Raw genomic sequence first — 17,756 nt, 5'->3', positions numbered from 1 at the left:
TGGGGAGTTTATTAAGGACATTCCCTCTGTGCTTAACCTCCATTGGCCCATTCGCCTGTGTCTCTGTCATTTATTCTCCAGAGAAATGAGCAGTTGACCTCCTCTCGCCCGTGGAACTGCAGCTCTGCCGGTCCCCTGGCTGGCCCATGCTTGGCAGCCCTTCTCTTTCTAGTTTACTAACCCTCTGCCTTGCCACATGTCTGGTATTTCTCCAGCTGATTTGTAAGCGTGGCAAATAAGGGGTGAACCTGTTCAAATTCCAGCAAGTCCTGACTAGAAGCAGACACTGTTTTCCCTGTTTGCTGCCCAGTGTTGGCTGCCCTCTCCCACTGGTGCCTGGCTCTGCTGGGTCAGCTGGTGCAGGGGGCAGTTAGGGGAGGGGGGAGCGTGAGGGCAGAATAATGCTTGTTGGTCATTAAGTTGATGACCTGATTGCGGCTGGAAAAATGATTCAGAAGGTAATCTAGGATAAGAATCAAATGATTGTTTTTGCCCGTGTATTCAAATATTTGCTGAGTGTCCATGTGCAGTACACACTTTACAGTCAACAAGTTTGTTTACAGGGAAGCAGTTTGAAGTGTCCAAATAGTGATAATAATGTTGTAACTAATATGTATTTAGCACTAACCCTTTGCCAGACACATGCATGACACCATATAACACAATCAGCCTATGAGGTAGGTACTATTATTATTAATATTATTCCCAATCTATAGATGAGCAAATAGAGGCTCCAAACGACTAAGGACAGGCCCAAAGTCTCTTTAGTGGCAAAATTTCATATGAGTGTTAGATTCCAAGGCTCAAATTCCAAGGCTCAAAGTACGTGATTTAACAAAAGCACGTACTTTGGTATCAGGAGACCTGTCTGTTTTACTTTGAACAAGCCACCTTACTTCTGAGATTCAGTTTCCTCATCTGAAATCAGGAATGAAATAAATTTTTTGAGCATCTGCTCAAAATTCCTTCTACAAATAACCAATGCTAGAGAGGGTGTGGGAAAAGGGGAACCCTCCTACACTGACCCTACATTGACAAGAATGTAAATTGGTGCAGCCACTAGGGAGAACAGTATGGAAGTGCCTCTAAACCCTAAGAGTAGAGTTGCCTTAGGATCCAGCAATCCCACTCCTGGGCATATATCCAGACAAACTATAATTTAAAGAGAGACATTCATGCCTGTATTCATAGCAGCACTATTTTCAATAGCCAAGACATGGAAGCAACCTAAATGTCCAATGACAGAGGAATGAATAAACAAGAGGCGGGACATACATACAATAGAATACCAGTCGACCAAAGAATGAAATAACACCATCTGCAGCAACATGGATTGACCTAGAGATTATCATACCCAACAAAGTCAGGAAAAGACAAACATCATACAAATAACTTGCGTGTGGAATCTAAAGCACGACACAAATGAACTTATCTACAGAACAGAGATAGACTCACAGACGTGTGGATGCCAAGGGGCTGAGGTCCAGGAGTTGATGTTGATCTGATGTTGATGTGATCTCCCTGAGACTGTAGGTGAGGTCAGCTTCACACTCCTCTCCAAGAGTTTTTCAGCCCAAATTTACTTTGGGCTCTGGAGGTCCCCAGAGCTCTATCTGTGCAGTGTGTTGGGGCCCGCCCTGCCCACCAGCTCCTCCTGCACTGCTCGAGACACGTTAGCCTTGCTGGTGAGTTAGTTTGCCAGGAAATCAAGGCCTTTAAGCCGAGAGAACTTCCATTCTTTGAAGGCTATTGAGGATATGAGGCTCATGGGACCAGGGATTCAGCCTTGTATGGCTGCAGATTACGGCAGGAAAGCATGGAAGGGGTGAGTTTAGGGAGACTGAAGCCTCTGATACATTGGCTTAGCTTTGACTTGGACACAGAAGGAAAGCAGAGTCTATGATTGAACTCTTTCTTCCTTATAAATAATATTTTTAAGACTTAACTGTTCATCCAAGAAAATCTCTGGCATTTGGTCCCTAATGGGGTAGGTGGGCTCAGGGAGAGGCAGGGAATGAATGAAGAGGATGGAGTTACTTTAGGAAACAGAAACTGTCATTATATACTGGTGCAGTGTGGACTTCAGAGATAAAATGAGCAGCCGTTACTGACTTCTGACAAATTCAGATAAGAATGAACAACTACAACTCCCAGGCACTCAGTTGGAGGAGTAACCATCGTTAGCCATAGTTACCATGGCTTCTAAGTCAGCATCCACAATCTTAAATAAAAAAAGTTTCTCTTAACCACCCACAAGAATCTAGGTACCCCTCTTTGCATATTGCCATTTTATAGAATGAACTCTTTGTATTGAGTATGTGGTAAGTAAATACTTGATAAGAGTGATCAAAAGGGGACAAGTCAGTCCTCAGAACTGACCATTCAATTAAATACATTCAGAGTATATTTTTAATACGAACTTAAACCTAACAACATAGCTTTTAACAAAGATTGGAGAGGTGGGGGGAGGAGGACAGATTCAGCTTTTAGGGGGTCTGAAGTTCTACAGTTTTAAAAGCTCTCTTTTATGTCTATACACAAAATCATTAAAGAAAAAAATGTCTGCCAACACTTTGATGCCGTCTGATAGCGATGACCTATTACAGAAGGAAAAGAGTGGAAAGAGCCGTCTTCACTGATCGCAGTTACTATATATTACTTTTGCAAAATTTATAAAATTTACCAAGATTTATGACCAAATGATTGCTAAGGTCTTTCTCAAAAGCGTGTGCAAGTAAGGGAAGTAAGTAAGTCTTTGTGCTTTATTAGCCTCACAGCAAATCTTCCCTGCAGGCTTCCCAGCTTAGTGGGTAAAGAACCTGTCTGCAATGCAGGAGATGCAGGTTCAATCCCTCAGTCGGGAAAATCTCCTGGAGAAGGAAATGTCACCCCACTCCAGTATTCTTGCCTGGAAAATCCCATGGACAGAGGAACCTGGTGGGCTACAGTCCACAGGGTCGCAAAAAGTTGGACACAACTGAAGTGACTGAGCTCGCAAGTCTTCACTGCAGCTATTATGGGCCAAAACCGCCACCAGAACCATCTAAACTGCAGAGTCCTCGAGGGAGAAATGTACATTGTAGGACACAATTGATTCAGAACAGGGACAGCATGACAGGCTCTAAATGCTGACTGGCCAAGACCAAGGCTGGACAGGACGCCCGCCACACTCTCCTTGACAGCATGGTGGAATCATACAAAGTGCGTGGAGAAACGGCACAGTACAGTATCTGGGCTGTGCAGTGTGGCATTAAATGATGTAAATATATAGTATCTCTGGTGACCTTATTACCAGTTCAGCGTAACTGTGGTCCATGTATCGACTTGACCTCAACAGGCAAAGAAGTGTAAGGGGCAGTGGAGATATGTGGATAAAGAAGTGATGTTTTAATATGATCCTGAATTTTCTAATGAAAATACTGAAGCAGAGAGAAATTGATTTGCCCAGGTGAGAAGGCTGATGGCCAGGTTTACTTTGTTTTGTGTTTTATCCACATGCCTCCACTGGTAACAAGGCCACCTGCCTGAAGTTTACCTACGAGTATGTGGGCTCTCCTCTGAGCTTTCCGATTCTGTGGTAAAGTGCTCCTTGAAATGCTTACAACCAGAGATAGATGTGATGTGCCTCATACATGACCAGGTTCCAACGATTATCAATATCTAAAGTAGGAAATGGCAACCCACTCCAGTATTCTTGCCTGGAAAATCCCATGCACAGAGGAGCCTGGTGGGCTACACTCCATGGGGTCACAAAGAGTCGGACACAACTGAGCACACGTTATTACAGATATACAACATTACTCTTTTTCAAGTATAAAATCAGAAGGCTGTACATATTAAGAAATGCTAGAGGAACAAAGTGTGTTTGGCTTTCTCTATGACTAATATTTGTGAATTGTTATGCTGTATTTTTTCTTTTCCTTTGGAGTTAATAACACTTTTTATGAAGGTTGAGACAGTAACATACAAAAATCAAGCACCTTCCTTTATGTTAGCAATAAGCAGTAGAAAATAATTAGCAACTTAATAGGAAAACATAAAACTCTGAGATATTTCAAGTAAGGAGAAATTTAATATGGGGCATTAGTTACAAAAGTATAGGAAGGATTGGTAGAATCAATGGAGGAGGAATTACCTAGAGATCAGTCACTGCCATCACTGGGCTGGGAGTCCCAAGCCTATATCTCCTGCTTCCACTGCCAGTGCAAAATGTGATGGTTTTTTTTTTTTTTTTTTGACTGGACATTGGTGGCTCAAAGGTAAAGAATCTGCCTGCAATGCAGGACGTGCAGGAGCCACAGGTTCGATCCCTAGGTCTGGAAGATCCCCTGGAGGAGGGCATGGCTACCCACTCCAGTATTCTTGCCTGGAGAATCCCATGGACAGAGGAGCCCGGTGGGGCTACATTCCATAGGGACGCAGGGCCGGACATCACTGAAGTGACTTCGTGTGCATACACCAAACACACACATGAGTATTATGGACTAAATGTAGAATTCAATGAGGTCATGAGAGTGGGGATTAGTACCCTTATAAGAAGGGGCAACAAAACACCTGCTCTCTCATCTCCCCCACCACCCTCTGTCACTCTTCCCTGCGTAAGCAAAAGAGGTTATAGGAGCACACAGCAAGATGGTGGCGGCCTGCAAGCTAAGAGAAGAAGCCTCAGAGCAAAATCTACCTTGCCAACACCTTAACCTTGGAGTTCCAACCGCTAAAACTGTGAGAAATAAGTTTCCATTGTTTAAATCACCTTGTCTATGGTACTTTACCTAGCAAACTAACCCGGAACATAAAAAGAAAGTCAATAAAATATCAAATATTAACTAAAATGAAAACTCTAAATGACAGGAGAACAAGCTGAGTTTGAAGGAACAAAAGAAAGGGAGACAAAATAAGATGACAGAAAGGATTTTAAAATGTCTTTCTCCTTTCTTCTCATACCCTTTTTTTTTTCCTTTCTTTTACAAAAGGAAAAAAGTTTTTTATTCTTATTTTACAAGCAGAAAGGCCAAGTGAAGAATTGAGTGATTATCCAGGGAACTGAATTAATATAAAAAGTCTAAATAACTCAAGTCAAATCCCTTTTTCAAGCTACAGTATCTTTCAGTTCAGTTCAGTTGCTCAGTGGTGTCTGACTCTTTGCAACCCCAGGAACCCCAGCATGCCAGGCCTCCCTGTCCATCACCAACTCCCGGAGTCCACCCAAACCCATGTCCATTGAGTCAGTAATGCCATCCAACCATCTCATCCTCTGTTGTCCCCTTCTTCTCCTGCCCTCAATCTTTCCCAGCATCAGGGTCTTTCCAAATGAGTCAGCTCTTCACAGCAGGTGGCCAAAGTATTGGAGTTTCAGCTTCATGATCAGTCCTTCCAATGAACACCCAGGACTGATCTTCTTTAGAATGGACTGGTTGGATCTCCTTGCAGTCCAAGGGACTCTCAAGAGTCTTCTCCAACACCACAGCTCAAAAGCATCAATTCTTCTGCATTCAGATTTCTTTATAGTCCAACTCTCACATCCATACATGACCAAAGGAAAAACCATAGCCTTGACTAGATGGACCTTTGTTGACAAAGTAATGTCTCTCCTTTTTAATACGCTGTCTAGGTTGGTCATAACTTTCTTTCCAAGGAGTAAGCATCTTTTAATTTCATGGCTGCAGTCACCATCTGCAGTGATTTTGGAGCCCCCCAAAATAAAGTCAGCCACTGTTTCCGCATCTATTTCCATGAAGTGATAGGACTGGATGCCATGATCTTTCTTTTCTGAATGTTGAGCTTGAAGCCAACATTTTCACTCTCCTCCTTCACTTTCATCAAGAGGCTCTTTAGTTCCTCTTCACTTTCTGCCATAAGGGTGGTGTCATCTGCATATCTGAGGTTACTGATATTTCTCCCAGCAATCTTGATTCCATCCTGTGCTTCCTCCAGCCCAGCGGTTCTCATGATGTACTCTGCATATAAGTTAAATAAGTAGGGTGACAATATACAGCCTTGACGTACTCCTTTACAATTGTCTTAATCTTTCTTTCACTTGCCTCTACAGATAACACTAATGCTTCCTTAATTTTAATATACTGGACATAAGATGTATCCAAGAGCTAAATTTCAAGAGCAAAGAAAAATAAATAATGAACTTCTGATGAAATCCAAGTAAAGAAAATACCCAAAACCTATGTGCAACTTATATGGAATGCATACTTCTATAACAGATAATACCATATGCCATATTTCTGCAGTTGAAATGTTTAGGATCTTACACTGTTTTGCAAAATATAAGTGAAGCTGAGGAAACAAAATTTATTACTTTAAAGAAAGTAAAACCTTTCTATAAATTATTTTTAAAAGGTAACAATACTAAAAAATTATTTTATATTGGGACACATATTTTATATCTGGACACATCCAGATGTCAATTTCCTAGATGATCTACAAAGTTAAAAAAATTTTATATTTTATTAAAATATTTTATATTTTAATATTTATATTTTAATATTTATATTTTAATATTTTTAAAAAATATTTTATATTTTATTATTTTATATTGGGACACATATTTACTTATTATTTATTTATTTATTTTTATTATTTATTATTTATTATTATTTATTATTTATTATTATTTATTTATTTGTTATTATTTATTTATATATTTATTATTTAAATATATTTATTTAAATATTTATATTATATAATATTTAATATTTATATTTTAATATTTATATTTTAATATTTTTTAAAATATTTTATATTTTATTATTTTATATTGGGACACATATTTATTTATTATTTATTTATTATTTATTTATTTATTTATTATTTATTTATTTATTATTTAAATATATTTATTTAAACATTTATATTATATAATATTTAATATTTATATTTTAATATTTTTAAAATATTTTATATTTTATTATTTTATATTGGGACACATATTTTATATCTGGACACATCCAGATGTCAATTTCCTAGATGATCTACAAAGTTAAAAAAATTTGCAATACTTTTGCAACACCAAAATGCCACAGCTATGCACAAGGAATGAGATGTATGGGGAGAATTCGGTAAATTTAGGAAAAATAGGAAATTCAGACAAAAAACTCACTCCTGGCCCCTACCAAGTGTGAGTCCCTTAAGTAGACCAAACATAAGTACTTTGTCCATACATTCAAGCCCTCGGCGTGCTGGAAAGCAAGATAACTACAGTTTTTATAGTTAAAGTGTTTTTTGATGGAACATTTTTTAAAAAGACTTGAATTTAGAGCTATGATTCTCCTAAGAGAGGAAGGAATATCATAAATAGAATCAGCAAGTGGCTTTGTCAAAAGAAACACACTCTCACATGCCCCCTCCTCCCAGTCAACAGTCCAGGTGTTGGGGGGAGGGGGACCCAGTACTGAAGGGAGCTGTGTACCAGTCCCTCAGTCCTGCAAGAATTAGTGACTCAGAAGAACAAACACGGAAAAATATTTTGTGGCAATAAGAAAGCAGTATAAAAAAAGAGAGAATTCTCATCTTGCGTTTTATTTCTTCTACTTTTACAAAACAACCATTTCAAAACTTTCTTACAAAAACTTTACAAAGACACATATACATGACATGCAGGAGATGAGAATAATGTTCCTCTAACACAAAAGCATTAAACAACATTTTGGGTGCTGGACAGCACTTCTGGCCTGTTTATTTATCAAGACTAGAATCCTCAGAGTTCTCCACTGCGACATTTTCTAACACAGTATTACTGGTTGTGGAAAGTAATTTGCCTGAACTGCTCTCTTTTTCAGTCTCCTCCCAAGTAGTTGTCAGAGGCCTCCTGAGGGTTTCCGGAAGCAAGAATGTTAGAACTCCACTCACTAAGGCCAAAGTCCCAACAAGCAACTAGAAGGAAGCAAAAAAAAAAACAAAAGTGACACATCGAGAAAGAAATGTACCCTTCAGACAATAATCATTTCTGAACCTTGTTCAGAGGGCAATAGAACTGAAATTGACATAACAGCTGGCATTTTTGTTTCTCAGTAGTAAGACTTTTTGGGTTACTTTTAATTAGTTGACTAAGCTTAATCTGATCATTCATCAACCACCGTGGAGCACCTACTCAATAAATCCCAGTTACTGCCTGCATTATTACTCTTGTAGGTGACTCGACAGACGTGAGTCTGAGTGAACTCCAGGAGCTGGTGATGGACAGGGAGGCCTGGCGAGCTGCAATTCATGGGGTTGCAAAGAGTCAGACATGACTGAGTGACTGAACTGAACTGAACTGAGGCACAGTCCTAGGAGCTACACTGAAGAAAAAAAAAAAAAACTCCCTGCCCTGTCTTGCCAGGCTCCAGAGTCTCGTGGGAGAGCCCAGCATCTTGGCTTTGGACCTGATGGTCAGGGACTGTCTTAGTCAACCCTGCTCCTGCCCCCAATAATGGACATGCTATCAGCATTCAGTAAATGGTGGGGACTGAATAAATGCATGCATGCACGAATGAACAGTTCAATGAACCAAAATCTGCAGCATTTAGGGGGAAACAAAACAGAGGCAATGGAAACTAGCTGCTACTTTGTGTGGGGGGAACGACAGTTTCCAAGTGATTTCCTATAAAAATTCAGTATTTCTTTACCTTCCAGGTTTTGACACATGAAAGGTAAACTTTTAGATTACCATCAAGGTGTTTGCTTTCAAAAATGCAAATCACATTAAAAAACTAAAGTCTGCATATCTCTTCTCTGTTGATCACTATGAATATATGGGTGGGTTTTAGAACTAAATCTGAATATAGTCTGTAGAAACTTTGTCTTTGCATAATTTAAACTCCTTTAGCAAAAAGTACTGAGAAGAGCCCATAAAAATAAATTAAGGCATGGGCTTTCTGATAAATCTGCATATTTGGTGCTTTTATAGTCTCTGAGGTACAGTGCAAACTGAGACATGACGTGAGGCCACATCAAGTACAGATGTGACCTGGGAAGACAGTTCTTGACTTGTTTTGCAAAACACTGATAACCTAATTCCAGAAATGCATGAGTAAGCCAAGAAACAGTAACAGAATTTAAAGTGATATTGCAAAGGACGTAGAAATCCCAAGAGAGACCTCTGTCAGGGTCTGAAAAACACTGAACAAGTCTAAACAAGAAATAGAATCAAATGGACAATTTAAGACAAGAGTGGATTTTCTTTTTTAACTTGGTAGTGAGAATCAGTTCAGTTCAGTCACTCAGCTGTGTCTGACTCTTTGTGACCCCATGGACTGCAGCATGCCAGGCCTCCCTGTCCATCACCAACTCCCAGAGTTTACTCAAACTCATGTCCATTGAGTCGGTGATGTCATCCAGCCATCTCATCCTCTGTTGTCCCCTTCTCCCCCTGCCTTCAATCTTTCCCAGTAGCAGGGTCTTTTCAAATGAGTCAGCTCTTTGCATCAGGTGGCCAAAGTATTGGAGTTTCAGCTTCAACATCAGTCCTTCCAATGGACACCCAAGACTGATCTCCTTTAGGATGGACTGGTTGGATCCCCTTGCAGCCCACAGGACTGTCAAGAGTCTTCTCCAACACCTTAGTTCAAAAGCATCAATTCTTCAGCACTCAGCTTTCTTTATAGTCCAACTCTCATATCTATACATGACCACTGGAAAAACCATAGCTTTGACTAGATGGGCCTTTGTTGGCAAAGTAATGTCTCTGCTTTTCAATATGCTGTCTAGGTTGGTCATAACTTTTCTTCCAAGGAGCAAGCGTAGTAGTGAGTAGTGAGAATAGCCAGGCACTGAATAAACTCAGAACCTTGCATCTCTCCTTTCACTCCAAGCAGGTCCTCCACCCCCTTGGCCAGTCCTCGCTACCCCACACAAGCACCCCAACAACCCCCTCCATCCCACCTCTCCCTCCCCCTGGCCAGGAGGAGCCTTTGTCTCCTCTCACCTTCTCCTGGGGCTGGGCTGTGGAGGGGTGGGGTCTTCCTGCATCAATAGATCTCCCTTCTTTCTCACAAACTTTTGATCTTTTCCTTTCCACTGGCTAGTTTCCCTCAATAAAAATAAATTTCTTGAGCCTCTTACAATCTCTGTACCCACTCTGCCAGGGAACTTGTACTTGCTACCTGTGTGGCCCTGGGCAGGTGACTTAATTTTTTTGCTCCTCAGTTTCCTTATCTGCAAAATGGAAATAATAGTACTACCTGCCCCCAAAGGACTGTTGAAAGGATTAAATTAAATAACACATGTAGGGCACTTCAAACAGTGACAGTTGAGGAGCCAATAAACGGTAGCTGCCATTACTGCTCTCTATCTTCCGAAACAAGCAAGAGACTCTCCGCCTCAGCCCACATCCACTGCAGCCCCCGCCCATCTTCTCCGCAGCAGTCCCTGCTTCTCCTTCCATGCTGCCCGCCCCCGCCTCCCCCGCCCCCCAGCAGCATGGCCCTCTCCCAATGCCCATGGACGCTTCTTCCCAGGCCAGATTCCTAGCTGCCAAACCTGCCGGCCGTTTGCCTGTTCTGCCTTCCTCGCCTCCCCACCTCCTTTGGGGTCCTGGTCACCTCCCCTGCTGCCCCCTCAGTTTCTGCCCTGAACCCCTCTTCCCATCAGGCGCTAAACGCCACTGTTTCCAGGCTTCTGCTCTTCAGTCCCCCTCCCTTTCCCCTCACCCTTCATTAGCTGACTCTCAAGCCTGTGCCCCTCGGAGTTCCAAACCTGTAAAGGCACCAGCCTCCCCCGGCCCCCACCCGGCTGCCCCGTCTCCAGCCATCAAGCAGGCACCTCCCACTCCTCACCCAAATTCAAGTGCACTGTTCCTCCCCACCTCAGCCTGATTGCTCCTCCTAGAGTCCCCTACAGCCCTGAGAACAACCTTCCACCCCTCCTGCTGCCCCCCTCCACCATACCCAACTTGTCACGGGTCCAGAGGGTAACACTTTTCCATCCTGTCTGCTCCAACCTGCCTTTAGTCTGATATTCTGACCTCCTTTGAGATCCCTGCATCCTTTCACCCTTACCTCCTGACACCCACAACCCACCCTGGGTGTTAGCAGCAATGCCAGCACCCCGATCCAAACTGGCCATGTTTCTTTTCCCCTCTAAGTTTTCGCCTTTCTGTTACCTCTGCATGGAATTCCCTTATCTTCTCTTCCACCTGGCTGACTCTCACCAGCCCCTCCAGACACAGATGAAAGGCCCCTCCTGCAGGAAACTTCTCCTCTGGCCCTAGCTGGGTTGGTAGCCCTCTCCTGCAACCCCATAACCCCAACATTCCCTACCCCAGCCCTCTTCTCTGGGACCTCTACCTTCCACACCGGTCTGGACATCTTTCAGGACAAATGCTGTCTCTTTCATCCCTGCTCCTTATCGCCTAATTCAAAATCAACACTCAACCTTTGCCAAATGAGTTCACGAATACAAAGATTATGTGAATTAGATGTCCACTTTTTTCCTTAGATTACTAAAAAATAATGGTTGAAAATAAAAGCAACAGAAGGAATGATGCTCATGCGGTTCTTTTAGAAAGAGAAAATACAAACTTATCTTCTAGACAATTATGTCTAGTCCTCAAAAGGAAAATACTGGCTCCCTGGGCAGTTTAACATCCATAAATAAGCTTAATGAGAAATTTAATAATTTATTTTTTTACTCATTAAAAATAATAAGCAACATCTGCTACTTCCAAAGGAAGCACATTCACAGAATATTTTTGCAAATACACACAAGACCCGGATGACAGAGGTGGTCCCAGGGAAGGGGGGATGAGGGTCAAGGTGGAAGAATTTGTTTCTCTGCATCCCCTTTAGGACTGTTTGTTTAACCTACGAAAAAGGCATGGTATTTGGATTTGAACCCAAGTATGTCATTTAAGGGCTTCCCTGGTGGCTCAGACGGTAAAGAATCCACCTACAATGTAAGAGACATGGGTTCGATCCCTGGGTTGGGAAGATCCTCTGGAGGAGGGCATGGCAACCCACTCCAGTATTCTTGCCTGGAGAATCCCCATGGACAGAGGAGCCTGGCGGGCTATAGTCCATGGAGTCACAAAGAGTCAGACATGACTAAGTGACTAAGCACAGCACAGAACATGTCATTTAATACTGATAGCAAAAACAGCACCTACATTCTATGAATGGAAAAGACCCTGATGCTGGGAAAGCTTGAGGGCAGGAGAAGAAGTAGGCTACAGAGGAAAAGATGGTTGGATGGTATCACTGACTCAGTGGACATGAGTTTGAGCAAACTCCGGGAGGTAGTGAAGGACAGGGAAACCCGGTGTACTGCAGTCCATGAGGTCCCAAAGAGTTGGACACAACTGAGCAACTGAACAAAAACAACATTCTATGAAGACTGCTTTTCGTAAAGCAAGTAAAAGAGAGCTTGTCATATAACAAGCACTATTAGAGTAGCTGTTATATAAAATTAAAAACCCCTTTTAACTTTGTAGTCTGTAATGGATCTTTATGGATAACCTTAAAAAAATCTTTATTTGGTTTTAGTGACTTTATACCAGTTTGCTTTTATAGATTTATCTATCTTCTTCTGTGTGTCTTGGCTTTTTTTTAAAAAACACTTTTTCCACTTTCATCTTCTATTAATGAGGAACATAAAGAAGAGAAGCGAAAAGCAAAGGAGAAAAGGAAAGATATAAGCATCTGAATGCAGAGTTCCAAAGAATAGCAAGAGATGAGAAAGCCTTCCTCAGTGATCAATGAAAAGAAATAGAGGAAAACAATAGAATGGGAAAGACTAGAGATCTCTTCAAGAAAATTATAGATACTAAGGGAACATTTCATGCAAAGATGAGCTCAATAAAGGGCAGAAATGGTATGGACCTAACAGAAGCAGAAGATATAAAGAAGAGGTGGCAAGAATACACAGAAGAACTGTACAAAAAAGATCTTCATGACCCAGATAATCACGAAGGTGTGATCACTCACCTAGAGCCAGACATCCTGGAATGTGAAGTCAAGTGGGCCTTAGGAAGCATCACTACGAACAAAGCTTGCGAAGGTGATGGAATTCCAGTTGAGCTATTTCAAATCCTAAAGGATGATGCTGTGAAAGTGCTGCATTCAATATGTCAGCAAATTTGGAAAACTCAGCAGTGGCCACAGGACTAGAAAAGGTCAGTTTTCATTCCAATCCCAAAGAAAGGCAATACCAAAAAATGCTCAAACTACCGCACAATTGAACTCATCTCACATGCTAGTAAAGCAATGCTCAAAATTCTCCAAGCCAGGCTTCAGCAATACATGAACCATGAACTTCCATATGTTCAAGCTGGTTTTAGAAAAGGCAGAGGAACTACAGATCAAATTGCCAACATCCACTGGATCACAGAAAAAGCAAGAGAGTTCCAGAAAAACGTCTACTTCTGCTTTATTGACTATGCCAAAGCTTTTGACTGTGTGGATCACAATAAACTGTGGAAAATTCTGAAAGAGATGGGAATACCAGACCACCTCACCTGCCTCTTGAGAAACCTGTATGCAGGTCAGGAAGCAACAATTAGAACTGGACATGGAACAACAGACTGGTTCCAAATAGGAAAAGGAGTAAGTCGAGGCTGTATATTGTCACCTTGCTTATTTAACTTCTGTGCAGAGTACATCATGAGAAACGCTGGGCTGGATGAAGCACAAGCTGGAATCAAGATTGCTGGGAGAAATATCAATAACCTCAGATATGCAGATGACACCACCCTTATGGCAGAAAGTGAAGAACTAAAGAGCCTCTTGAAGAAAATGAAAGAGGAGAGTGAAAAAGTTAGCTTAAAGCTCAACATTCAGAAAATGAAGATTATGGCATCTGGTCCCATCACTTCATGGCTATAGGTGGAGAAACAGTGGCTGACTTTATTTTGGGGGGCTCCAAAATCACTGCAGATGGTGACTGCAGCCATGAAATTAAAAGATGCTTACTCCTTTGAAGGAAAGTTGTGACCAACCTAGACAGCATATTAAAAAGCAGAGACATTACTTTGTCAACAAAGGTCCATCTAGTCAAGGCTATGGTTTTTCCTTTGGTCATGTATGGATGTGAGAGTTGGACTGTAAAGAAAGCTGAGTGCTGCAGAATTGATGCTTTTGAACTGTGGTGTTGGAGAAGACTCTTGAGAGTCCCTTGAACTGCAAGGAGATCCAACCAGTCCATCCTAAAGGAGATCAGTCTTGGGTGTCCATTGGAAGGACTGATGTTGAAGTTGAAACTCCAGTATTTTGGCCACCTGATGTGAAGAGCTGATTCACTTGAAAAGACCCTGATGCTGAGAAAGATTGAGGGCAGGAGGAGAAGGAGATGACAGAGGATGAGATGGCTGGATGGCATCACCAACTCAATGGACATGGGTTTGGGTGAACCCCAGGAGTTGATGATGGACAGGCAAGCCTGGTGTGCTGTGGTTCATGGGGTCACAGAGTCAGACATGACTGAGTGACTGAACTGAACTGAACTGAAAGTTCTAGCACAAAGGAGATGCTTCTGGAAAAGTCCATGCCCTAAAAAAGAATAGTGAGCTCTCAAAAATCTTTTCTTGTGTAGGCCAGACCCAACTCCCCCAATTAAGCACACTTGACTGGGTGCCTGTTGCTGGGACATAAGAGAGAAACACATTGAACCAATGATTCCCAAAAAGCAGACGCATACCACCTGTGGGTGCACAGTGATTTTTTTTTTAAGGTCATCTCAAACAATTTATTACTTGTAGGATTTTGCTAGTGTATAAGACATATAACTAGTGTGCATGTGTGTTAGTTGCTCAATAGTATCTGACCCTTTGCAACCCCATGGACTGTAGCCCACCAGACTCCCTTGTCCATGGGATTTCCCAGGCAAGAATACTGGAGTGATTTGCCATTTCCTTCTCCATGTAACTAGTACAACACCCATGATTTCACTGTTATTGTTGCTTAGAGCAAATCTAAATTATAAAAGCCAGTGTATCTGATTTAAAATGTTAAATATTATAAATTATAACATGAATGGCACACAAAGTAAGAGAAATGTTTTACTGGACCCAATTTTGGTGATAGAAAATGCCCTGTTCTGCAAGAGTTCAACGGTTTAACTGGGAGACAAAGACATGTGCAAATGTTACAGCCAGACTGCCACAGCAGGCTGTGGAAAGGGTACACACAAAACGCTATGCAGACCTGGGAAAGAGGGAGATTGGGTCACTGGGTCTGGGTGGCCTTCCTGAAGAAGTGGGGTTTGCTCCATGTCTTAAAAGCTATCAATACACAGGGGCTGCCTCATCTATACCCCCAGAGCATTCGGCCCCCACTAGTCATCCAGCAGAGTCAGAGCAGGAGGACAAACTGGAAATGAGGCAAGTGGGTCCAGTTCTGGTCTCAGCTCCCCAGCTGTGTAAGTCACAGCCACTTAAAGCTCCAGGACACCATCATCCAGGAAAATGCTCTCCGGCAAACCTGGGAAGATGCTGTGAAAGGGACCTCATAGGAGTACTGGAGAGAAATTGCAGCCATAATGCATCTTCCAGTTCTGGGAGCCCTTCACGGTTCTGACCCAGATGCACTGCCAGCTTCTGAGGCAGCCTGGGTCCTAACGGTTCTTGGATTTACTTCTTAAAAAGGAAAAAAAAAAAAAGGTCTATATCTATCTACCTATCTACCATAAATATAAGTTTTAAATGCATAAAACAAATGTACAGTTTAAGAAATAAGTGGAAACAGTGGCTGACTTTATTTTTGGGGGCTCCAAAATCACTGCAGATGGTGATTGCAGCCATGAAATTAAAAGATGCTTACTCGTTGGAAGGAAAGTTATGACCAACCTAGATAGCATATTAAAAAGCAGAGACATTGCTTTGCCAACAAAGGTCCATCTAGTCAAGGCTATGGTTTTTCCAGTGATCATGTATGGATGTGAGAGCTGGACTGTGAAGAAAGCTGAGTGCCGAAAAATTGATGCTTTTGAACTGTGGTGTTGGAGAAGACTCTTGAGAGTCCCTTGGACTGCAAGGAGATCCAACCGGTCCATCCTAAAGGAGATCAGTCCTGGGTATTCTTTGGAAGGAATGATGCTAAAGCTGAAACTCCAGTACTTGGCCACCTCATGCGAAGAGCTGACTCATTGGAAAAGACTCTGATGCTGGGAGGGATTGGGGGCAGGAGGAGAAGGGGACGCCAGAGGATGAGATGGCTGGATGGCATCACCAACTCGATGGACGTGAGTTTGAGTGAACTCTGGGAGTTGGTGATGGACAGGGAGGCCTGGCATGCTGCGATTCATGGGGTCGCAAAGAGTCAGATACGACTGAACGACTGAACTGAACTGAACTGATAGTACACATTGCTATATTTAAAATGGATAACCAGCAAGGACCTATCGTACGGCACATAGAACTCTTCTCAATGTTATGAAGCAGCCTGGATGAGAGGGGGTTTTGGGGGAGAATGGATACACATATATGTACGCAGAGTCCCTTCGCTGTTCACCTGAAACTACCATAACATTGTTAATAGGCTATACCCTAATACAAAAGTTTAAAGTTTGAAAAGAAAAGAAATAATTATCATGGTCTTGATCACCCACAAGGAAACACTGCTTGCACCCCAGAAGCCTGTCCCTCCCTCTTCCACAGGAGGGGGTCCTGGTTTAGTCAATTAGCCCCATCAGTTTTCCTGGTTTTAACATGTATTGTTGCAGAAAGTCTGAGGAAAAGGGGTCTCTTTCTCTTAAGGAAAAAAAAGGTACATGAAAGCTTGGGGGAGGTGGGCAAGAAGCATTCTCTGCAGAGGGGATGTTCCAGCAGAGGAGGTGGTGCAGGGTATCAGTGAGAGCAGGGTGGGTGTGAAAGGCGCAGGAAGTGTGTGAAGAAACAAAACAGGGAAGATGGGGAGGGGTCAATCTGGAAAGGATATGAGGATCAAGCAGAGCTGGGGTTTGTTCTGAAGGTGAGGGGCAGCTGGACTGGAGCTGTAGGTTCAGCAAACAACCCTGATGGAGTGGGGTTGGGGGTGAGGTGGGGGTAGAGTGAGGGGAGGGAACCTGGGAGGCAGGCAGTGACGAGGAGCTGGACTGGAAGCAGGTGAATAGGGAGGTTTTGAGTGAGGAGGATTTGGTGTCGTGGATTGAGAAGAGCGGAGGTTGAGGGGGAATAAAAGCTGGCGTTCCAGTGTCATGTGGGAGGCCAAGGACTCCCACCCCACGGTGGAGACAGAAGGAGGAGGGAACATAAACCAGCTGGGTTTGGGAATTGGTGAAGTTATAAGATGCTCAGGGAGGATATCCACAGGGCTAGTGAGACTGCAGCTTGGAAGTCAAGTCAGCACTCAGGAGCAGTTATCCACACAGCGATCTGGAAAGACAGCCAGGAGGGCTCTTGGAGAGTGAGGCAATCAGAAAAAGAGACGACAGAGAACAAACAGCCTAGAGAGAGCTCCAAGCAGGAGGTTCCAAAAAGGGAGCCTGGAGGAGGAGGGAGAGGGCCAGCACTCCTGGGGCTCCCCGTGAGTCACTGCAGCACCTCCAGCCACCCCCACCATCCCCACCTCCCTGCCCCCCACCTCCCATCACCCATCTTCCTCCTGCCCCAGTTGTGTAACAGTGCTCCGTATGCCTTCCCAAACTCACAGCCAGGCCAGAAGGAAATCTGCAAACTGAGCAAAAGTGCCCTCAGGCTTCATCAACAGGCGAACAGCTCACACTGCCAACACCCGCAGGAGGCACACAGGCAGCCCCGCCCATGAAGAGCCCCTCAAGTTTCAGAGAAGCTGCGAACCACACACCCCTACACCTTTCCACCAGATACCACCAGATTC

General features: G+C 42.9%; 1 protein-coding gene across 1 annotated transcript in view; it reads right to left on the bottom strand.

Annotated features, from left to right (window-relative positions):
- Positions 1-7,515: 7,515 nt before the first annotated feature.
- Positions 7,516-17,756, bottom strand: part of SLC22A16 (solute carrier family 22 member 16) — a 33,269-nt gene continuing 23,028 nt past the window's right edge. Inside the window, exon 8 of the mRNA XM_052645557.1 lies at positions 7,516-7,884. Coding sequence (XP_052501517.1) covers positions 7,687-7,884 — 198 coding nt within the window. The 3' untranslated portion in view covers positions 7,516-7,686. The remainder of the gene's footprint in view (positions 7,885-17,756) is intronic.

The sequence above is a fragment of the Budorcas taxicolor genome, chromosome 9 (genome assembly GCF_023091745.1).
Source record: "Budorcas taxicolor isolate Tak-1 chromosome 9, Takin1.1, whole genome shotgun sequence".
NCBI classification, from domain to species: Eukaryota; Metazoa; Chordata; class Mammalia; order Artiodactyla; family Bovidae; genus Budorcas; species Budorcas taxicolor.
The sequence above is the reverse complement of the archived record's forward strand: the minus strand, read 5'-3'. Positions and strand labels throughout refer to the sequence as shown.